Source organism: Palaemon carinicauda, chromosome 1 (assembly GCF_036898095.1).
Source record: "Palaemon carinicauda isolate YSFRI2023 chromosome 1, ASM3689809v2, whole genome shotgun sequence".
Taxonomy (NCBI): domain Eukaryota; kingdom Metazoa; phylum Arthropoda; class Malacostraca; order Decapoda; family Palaemonidae; genus Palaemon; species Palaemon carinicauda.
The window spans coordinates 28,533,705-28,544,014 of NC_090725.1; the positions used below are offsets into that span (position 1 = coordinate 28,533,705).

At 35.8% G+C, this 10,310-nt stretch overlaps 1 protein-coding gene across 1 annotated transcript in view; it reads left to right on the forward strand.

Annotated features, from left to right (window-relative positions):
* Window positions 1–7,100, forward strand: part of LOC137647459 (zinc finger CCCH domain-containing protein 13-like) — a 9,443-nt gene extending 2,343 nt beyond the window's left edge. The window contains exons 2-3 of the mRNA XM_068380761.1: window positions 2,506–2,769; window positions 3,200–7,100. Of these exons, the coding sequence (XP_068236862.1) occupies window positions 2,506–2,769; window positions 3,200–6,466 (3,531 nt within the window). The 3' untranslated portion in view covers window positions 6,467–7,100. The remainder of the gene's footprint in view (window positions 1–2,505; window positions 2,770–3,199) is intronic.
* Window positions 7,101–10,310: the final 3,210 nt, after the last annotated feature.

Below are 10,310 nucleotides of genomic sequence, written 5' to 3' on the forward strand. Positions count from 1 at the left end.
ATATATACACACATCTATATATATATATATATATATATATATATATATATATATATACACGACAGTTTCGACATTAACAAAAGTGTCATTCATGTTTTTATACATTAAGCCAAAAATACACTCTAATACAAAACTCATTAGTCAATTTACCTTGAAATATCCAACAGAGAATTACGTACGATACGAGTATCAGCAATGATCAGGCTTCGAATCAACGTAAACAATCATCATAAAAGATATAAGTTCACTTACTTTGATTTTGCTGTCCAAATGAACTCACGTTCTTGTACTCCAAAGACATAACCCATCGTCACTGTAAGAAATATAGAAAGTCATTGTAAAGTTGCCATATATTACAAGATGAAAATAATGAAACATACAAAAAGGTGAATTAGTGGGACTATTTTCAACTAGACTTTGTGTTCAACTTTAATTTCTAGTCTATACTGAATAAAAGCTCAAGATAGAGACGACTGGTGAAATCTAACCGAGGCCCTTTGCGTCAATAGACGTAGGGGGAGATGATGATGTTGATTGTCACTTACAGTCAATTCTTTTTAGTGAGGCAGATTTGCACCGATTTGCACCGCCACTGATCGCTGATTGGTTGGACAAGATAATTCTAACCAATCAGATAGCAGGAAACTTTTTCGATCTATAAGGGCACCGCTGTGAGTCAGTCCATATGCGCCTCATTAAAAAAAATTGAGTATAGAGTTACAAGAGAACTAAGTTGATAGTAGTTCCACTGCATATAAATGATAACATTGTCCAACTCAAGTGTCAAAAAATAACTTCAAATACAATAATCAAAATTCGTTCATCGCTCGTTAATAATATTTATATATGTCGAGTAACAATTATCTTTGGGCCACTATATCAATATCATTATATAAATATATAAATGTATAAATATAAATAAATATAAATGTAAAATAAATATAAATAAATATAATATAAAATAAATATAAATAAATATAAATATAAAATAAATATAAATAAATATAAATATAAAATAAATATGAATAAATATAAATATAAAATAAATATAAATAAATATAAATATAAAATAAATATAAATAAATATAAATATAAAATAAATATAAATATAAAATAAATATAAATATAAATATGAATATAAATATAAATATAAATATGAATATAAATATAAATATAAATATAAATATATAAATATTAAAATGAATATCAATAGGCTGCTTACAATGTACGTGAGATACTGGCAACAGACATTCTGAAGGAAATTCAACTATTGTTAATTCTGAGTTATTTTCAATAGTTTTAATACAATTTGATGCATCAGTTAAGGGCCAACAATTCGTAGAAAACAACCATGGCTTAGGATGTTCATGCTAAACAAAATTAGAGGGGCACTCAGTAGAGCGCAGACCTATTTCTCGAACTTTTACTCGACCTTGACCTTGATCTTTGACCTTAACATGTATTAATTGGCGTGGATTTCCATACACTCGAATATGAACCAAGTTTGAAGTCTCTGTGCCAACGATGTCCAAACTTATGGCTGATTACGTGAATTGGATATTTTGCTTGACCGTCACTTTTGATCTTGACCTTCCAAAATTTAATCTTTTCCATCTTTTAACATAAAGGTTAATCCCTGCAAGTTTCATTACTCTATGATTAAAATTGTGGCCAGGAAGCTGTTCAGAAACAAACATTTGTTGTTGTTGTTGTTGTTGTATTGAGCCCTAAGATAAAAAAGAAAGAATGTCAGAATTAACTGTATACCTATTACTATGGCCAGCGTGGTAATGAAAATGGCCAAACACCAGACATAACTAAGGACATATCTGAGGCCTTTGTCCTGCAAAGGACTAGAAATGGCTGCATTTGTTGTTGTTGTTTTGAGCCATATGATAGGTAAGGCAAGAATGTAAGAATTAACTGCATACCTATTATTATGGCCAGCGTGGTAATGAAAATGCCCAAACCCCTGACATGACTAAGGACATATCTGAGGCCTTTGTCCTGCTGTGGACTAGAAACGGCTGCATTTGTTGTTGTTGTTGTTTTGAGCCATATGATAGGTAAGGCAAGAATGTAAGAATTAACAGCAAACCACTTATGGCCAGCGTGGTAATGAAAATGGCCAAACCCCAGACATGACTAAGGACATATCTGAGGCCTTTGTCCTGTAGTGGACTAGAAACGGCTGCATTTGTTGTTGTTATTGTTGTAGTATTGATCCATGTGATAGGGAAAGCAAGAATCTTAGAATTAACTGCATACCTATTATCATGGCCAGCGTGGTAAGGAAAATGGCCAAACCCTAGACATGACTAAGAAGATGTCTGAAGCACTTGTCCTACAGTGGACTAGAAACAGCTGCATTTGTTGTTGTTGTTGTTGTTTTGGGCTATATGATAGGGAAGGCAAGAATTGTATGTATAAACTGCATTCCTAGTATTACATATAGGATGATACAGTGTTGGGACTTACTATATTAATTCTAATGTCATTTTCCAGGCCTCTGTTACCCCCAAAGAATGTGGTATTTGCTGCACAGAGTTTGACGAAATCAAAACCCAGCCGAAGATTTTGCCTTGCTCACACAACGTCTGTGGAAACTGTTTGGATAAAATGATTGAGGTGCAGAATAGATCCTGTCCATTCTGCCTAAGAAGCTTCAAAGGGAATTCTTCGCAAAGTTTTAGCACCAATCTTCCTTTGTTGGGTGCTTTGAAGCGTGTCAAAGAAATGGAAGATTTGCATAAGAGTGTAGAAGCTATCGTAAGTATACGCCAACGCCTCATGGTAGGAAGATTACAAAACCACACCAAAAGGAGGAGAGAGAGAGAGAGAGAGAGAGAGAGAGAGAGAGAGAGAGAGAGAGAGAGAGAGAGAGAGAGAGAGAGAGAGAGAGAGAGAGAGTGTCAAATTTCTAATACTAGCTATAAGTTCTTGTTGTTCCAGACTGACAATATCAATAAACCAATTGAAACATAGTGTATCATGTGTCAGTTTCATATCTATCAAGCCGACAATTTCTTATTTTGGATTTAGGTCACAATGACCTTATCCATGTAGCTTTAAAGTTCATATGTTTCAAGAATATTTCTACTAAAGCCTTAGAACAAAAAGCTTCAGTAATAACAAGATATAATGCATTCATTAAATATAGTGTATGTCAGTAAGCTACCATGATATATTTCTATTTCAGAAAGACTTGGATGAAGATTTTGAAATGCTGAACATTGTTGATGATCTGAATAATGAAGATCCATGTAAAGAAGAAGCGAGAGCACCTGATATTCCTATTCATAACCGATTTACAGAAGAACCTGAAAGTAACGATTATGAGAAAGAATCTAGTGATGAAGGTGATCCGCATCTCCAGAAGGACCGGAGTGAATCACCCGATCAGAGAAATATACGTGGACCCCTTTACCAAAAAGACCAGACTGAATCACCAGACCCGAGAAATATACGTGGACCCCTTTATCAGAGGGACCGGAGTGAATCACCCGACCAGAGAAATACACAAGGACCCCTTTACCAGAGGGACCGGAGTGAATCACCAGACCAGAGAAATACCCATGGACCCCTTTACCAGAGGGACCGGAGTGAATCACCCAACGAGAGAAATATATGTGGACCCTTGTACCTGAGGGACCGGAGTGAATCACCCGACCAGAGAAATACACATGGACCCCTTCACCAAAGGGACCGGAGTGAATCACCAGACCAGAGAAATATACATAGACCCCTTTACCAGAAGGACCGGAGTGAATCTCCTGACCAGAGAAATACACGTGGACCCCTTTATCAGAGGGACCGGAGTGAATCACCCGACCAGAGAAATACACATGGACCCCTTCACCAAAGGGACCGGAGTGAATTACCAGACCAGAGAAATACCCATGGACCCCTTTACCAGAGGGACCGGAGTGAATCACCCAACGAGAGAAATATATGTGGACCCTTGTGCCTGAGGGACCGGAGTGAATCGCCCGACCAGAGAAATACACATGGACCCCTTCACCAAAGGGACCGGAGTGAATCACCAGACCAGGAAAATATACATAGACCCTTTTACCAGAAGGACCAGCGTGAGTCTCCTGACCAGAGAAATATACGTGGACTCCCTTACCAGAGGGATCGTAGTGAATCACCCGACCAGAGAAATCTACGTGGACCCCTTTACCAGAGGGACCGGAGTGAATCACCCAATCAGAGAAATATACATGGACCCCTTTACCAGAGGGGTTGGAGTGAATCACTTGACCAGAGAAATACATGTGGATCCCTTCACCAGAGGGACCGTAGTGAATCCCCTAACCAGAGAAATATACGTAGACTGATTTACCAGAGGGACCGGAGTGAATCACCAAACCAGAGAAATATACTTGGATCTCCTCATCAGAGGGACCGGAGTGAATCACCAGACCAGAGAAATCTACACAGACCCCTTCACCAGAGGGGCCGAAGTGAATCGCCCTACCAGAGAAATAGACATAAACAACTTCACCAGAAGGACTGGAGTGAGTCACCAGGTCAGAGAAATATACGTGGATCCCTTTATCAGAGGGACAGGAGTGAATCACCCGACCAGCGAAATATACGTGGACCAACTCACCAGAGGGACCGCAGTGAATCACCAGACCAGAGAAATATACGTGGACCAACTCACCAGAGGGACCGCAGTGAATCACCAGACCAGAGAAATAGATATGCACCACTTTGCCATAGGGAAAGAAGTGAATTACCATACCAGGGAAATAGACATGAACCACCTCGCCATAGGGAAAGAAGTGAATCACCCTACAAGAGAAATAGACATGAACCACCTCGCCATACAGAAAGAAGTGAATCACCCTACCAGAGAAATAGACATGAACCACCTCGCCACAGGGAAAGAAGTGAATCACCCTACCAGAGAAATAGACATGAACCACCTCGCCACAGGGAAAGAAGTGAATCACCCTACCAGAGAAATAGACATGAACCACCTCGCCACAGGGAAAGAAGTGAATCACCCTACAAGAGAAAGAGAGGTGAACCACTTCACTGGGAAGATTTCAAACAATATCAGGACCAGAGAAATAGAGAGATGTATCCTCATACCACAGACAAAAGAGACAATGATATATCCACGAGCTCAAAAGACAGAGGCCAGCCACAGTACCAAACAATCCGATGTGTATCACCTCATAAGGAAAACCAAAATAGTTCTCCCCATCAGCGGAGAAAAGATAGAGACCAGCATGGAACTCCTTACCAAACAAAGCCGAAGTTTTCTTGCTTTGATCTCTTATCGATCTTAATCATTGCCGAAAACTTCAGTGTATCAACTGAAGCGTTAGTACAGAGTCTTGACGCTAAGCCAGATAACATCAAGAAACTTCTTGAAGATTATCCTCTGGTCTTTGAAGAAAATGATGGAAAGATTACTTTTAGACCACAAATTAGGATATGCTCACACTTCTTAAGCGTTCAAGGTTGCCAAGACCAATTTTCTTGCAGTAAACTTCACATATGTCCAAATTACATATTTTTCTCCTGCCCAGATGAAAATTGTATTCTAGGTCACAATATAAAATCCAATCATAACCAGTCCATATTGAAACCCCTCTTAATGAATGAGCTTCCAACTAAGCAGCTTCTTGATATTTTATCTGAAGTGATACCACAGTCCACATCTAATGCAGTACGGGCGAAATCAAGTAACGACAATTCTCAAGGAGCGTCTAACGTTTATAAAGAAAGCAAATCTGCGGAGGGAAACCTTCACAGCATCCCGCATAAAACTCTATGGCACGATGATTATGAAGGTAACACTCAGATACCTGAAATTTGTTATTATTCAGTAACAGGTAAATGCAGAGATGAAGTGAAGGGCTGTAAAAGGCTCCATGCGGAGGCCCATTTTCATTGGCAAGCTAAAGTGAGAGGCGTGGGATGGGTTAATCTGAGAAAAACTCAGGTAGAGGCCCTGGAAAAGGCTTACTGTAATCCAAACTTGGACAGAGCTGTCATTCCAGCTCTCAACAAGAATACCTGCCAGAGGAGAATCTTCAATTTGTTTGGAAATGATAAATGGGACGCAAACTTTACCGAAATGTCCATGCGAAATGCGAAAACCAAGGTAAAACTGAGTCTCAGACGGCTCACCACAAATGTAAAGTTCCATAAATACCTTTGGTACTTCAAACACCAGAACAACACTTGGGTTCAATATGGTAAGAAAGACACAAGTCTAAGCACCTCCGGTGTGAGCAACGTCACCTCTGATGATATAGAGAGGGCGTTTCTGAAAGATCCCTCGAGTACTCTCATTTTTCATATCTTGGGGACCCCTTACATACTGGACTTCAATACCATGATCCAAATGAACACTTTCACGAGCGTGAGAAGGGCTGTGAAGCGAAGGCCAGTTTACCATACTAAAGGCAAAAGCCATGGGAATTCTTTGCCATTTTTTTATTGAAGTTCTAAAGGTCTTTTTTTTTTTTTTAATTCAAAGACGAATCCTGTGGTTTATTCAATACTTTAAAGAATACACATTAACATAATACGATTAACCATATATATCGTGTTTTGAAGATATTTCTCACATAAATAATTAAATGAATAATAAATGAAATATTTATTTTATCAATAGTAAAGGAAAGTCACAAGTTATAAAAAGTTACAAAGATTTTAGAAAATAAAATATTGTAATGTTAATGATCTTGATGTTTCTGTTAATAATTCCATTTTTGACTTAGTATTATAAAAAGAAACATGACATATATCTCACCTTGGTATATAAATCACAAATAGAAGCATTATTGAAAGATAAAACTGGGAAAACTCAATCTTTTATGCCAGCAAAAATGCAAAAATTAAATGCAAGAATGAATTAATACATTTTGGTTATAGTGGAATAATTTTAATGATGATATTGTAATTATATATAAAAAAGCTCAATATGAATAAATAGCTAAATATAAAGGACATATGAAGGTTTATTCTATTTTAATGAAACCCAAGATTTTCAAAAGAATATTATATTACCCAACACAGAGGCCATTTTAAGGTTTTATTTTTTTCATAGGTTGATTAGCTTAATAAAAGAAAAAATATTTTTAAAAAATACATATGGAATGAAAAAAAGTTATTTAAATAATACTGAATTAAAGAATAAGTTAATTTGCAGTAATATTACTTGACATTTTAAACTGTTCAGATATTATTGAAAAATCCGAAAATATCAACTGAAGATTTCTTTATAAAAAAAAGATAAATTTTATAAATAAAATATCATTCAAAGGTGTCAGATTCATATCTTCATCAAACAGAAGATAAAGAAACTACGGATTTTAATATATGTAAATAATTAAATTAATTAAATGTTATATGAAATGAGTACAATATTTTATTCTTCCTAATGATTCATTTGATTTAAGAGTCAGCCACTTGAATAAGAGAAATTAACAGAGTTTTAAGTAGGTGTACAGTACTCAAACATACGTACATTCCCAAGGACCAAGACACAAACACACACACAGACACACACACACACACACACACATATATATATATATATATATATATATATATATATATATATATATATATCAAATAAGCCACATATATTAATACATTAAAGTCTGGATTTTCTTCACGACTTCGGGATCAGAGCCCCAGGCGAAATCACTCAAAGATTATAGTATCACACCGGCCGGGATTTGAACCCTGGTCCAGGATACCTGTATGCCAGTGACCATGCCACTCAAAGTGGCATGGTCACTGCATTTCAGTTCACTCGTGACACTGAGCAGAAAACCTTCTCACTGCTTGAAACCGGGTGAGTCGAAGGGATGTGTTAAACTTAACTCCACGTAATCTATAATTTTTTGTACAAAAGTGACCATTACTTAGTGTGCACTAACATTGTGATAGTGTATATATATATATATATATATATATATATATATATATATATACATATATATACATATATATATATATATATATATATGTATATATATATGTATATATATATATATATGTGTGTGTGTTTGTGTGTGTGTCTGTGTGAGTATAATAAAAATATCACTGGTTAAAAATGAACCTTGAATGTTGCTTATGCAACCATCCAATGAAGCACTAAAACAGTATGCAGAAGTTTCTATTCGCTTTTCTTATTCAAGAACCCTTATACCTCAACAAGACTTTTGAGAGAGAGAGAGAGAGAGAGAGAGAGAGAGAGAGAGAGAGAGAGAGAGAGAGAGAGAGAGATATGGGAAATACTTTTGATTTTCTATATCTTTAACTTTACGAGGTCAAAAAATTGTCGATTACAACTGCATTTATTAATCAGAAATATTGATTGATTATGTATTATTTCTGTGTATACTTATTAGATTTCATGTCACCATTTAATACATGTAAGGAAGTATACATATTCTTGTTGTTTAAGTATATCACAATTTCCTCTTTCTTACATATGTATAAATATTAGGTATAAAAGGGGTTATTCAAATACAGATAGTAAATACATACATGTATATAAATACGAATATAAAAGGAAACATACACACATCACATAGGGTACACACACACACACACACACACACACACACTCTCTCTCTCTCTCTCTCTCTCTCTCTCTCTCTCTCTCTCTCTCTCTCTCTCTAACGCGCACACATATATGCATATATATATATATATATATATACGTGTGTGTGTGTTTACAATCCAAGCTGAACCCTTTATGTGGGAAGCATATTGTTAAATGACCAGGAAACCCAGTAAGAATTTCGAGCCAACACTGAGAAGAATGAACTACTAAGAGAAATACATAATTAATGTAAATAAAATGATAAAAACCATAGGATAGATAAGATAAACATCATATAATCTACGTAACTAAATTCATATAAATATGTTTAAACCAGCAAAAAATTGCACAAAAAATAGCAATTGCACAAAAAATAACAATAGCACAAAGTTAAAAAAAAAAACACTGCTCTGTGCTTACCACGAACAAAACTAGAAATGATAAAACACCAAATATTTCATGTTTGTTTTACATCATACGAAGATTTTTAAAATCTACATCAGTTGTCTTTGCACGAGAGAAAAACAAATCTTTAATTTCCGCACACTAACCTTTTGCTGTCTTCGGCTTTCTTCCACTTCTTGGACGATTCCAAGGAAGTAAAGGATATTGTCCAAGAAGACATTCATATAGTCACCTTGAACTGTCAGTATTTTATTCCAAACAACACTTATTGGTTGAATGTAATATTGAACACAGTTTATTCTGCATATTTTCTGCTAGATAGGCAATGCGTAAAGGTGCTGTGACAATATGAATACAAGTAGAAAGAATAGTAAGAGATTTCAGATTTCCGGTAATGAAGAGTGTCAAGATTTCACTCAAGTCTACGGACCAAGCTTGCCATTTTTCATATGTTTATCGTGAATGAATCTACTATATAACAAAAACAATGATAACTAGAAAAGCTATCTTGAATGGGGTCAGCTCCAAAATTTAATGGATTCTTTCGGAGTACAGTACCTATATGTTGTTAAAATTTGGTGAAAATCAGACAAGAAGTTTTGACGTAATCCTGCTAACAATCAAACAAACAGATAAATGAATAAACGCAGGTAATAAGACTTTCTCTCGTGGCATCAAATCACTGTAATACAGAATATAGAACAATTGACATTTTCTCTACTCGTATGGATTGAGACTGTATTGAAGGTTTCATGTAACTGTGAAGTCTGGTAACTCTGGTTACATGAAAAATTCTCAAGGGATTAAATAAAGCAATGCAATTGTTCAGTGGCTACTTTCCTCTTGGTAAGGATAGAAGAAACTCTTCAGCTATGGTAAGCAGCTCTTCTAGGAGAAGGACCCTCCAAAATCAAACCATTGTTCTCTAGTCTTGGGTAGTGCCACAGCCTCTGTCCCATAGTCTTCCACTGTCTTGGGGTAGAGTTCTCTTGCTTGAGGGTACACTTGGGCACACTATCTAATTTCTTTCTCTTGTATTTTTAAGTTTTTATAGTTTACATATGAAATATTTATTTTAATGTTGTTACTGTTTTAAGAATAGCAACAACATTAGAATAAATCTTTCATATATAAAATATAAAAACTTTAAAAAAAAGAAGGGAAATAAGATAGAATAGTGTGCTCGATTGTACCCTCAAGCAAGAGAACTCCAACCCAAGACAGTGGAAGGCCATGGTACAGAGGCTATGGCACTACCCAAGAATAGAGAGCAATGGTTTAATTTCGGAGTGTCCTTCTCTAAGAAGAGCTGCTTGCCATA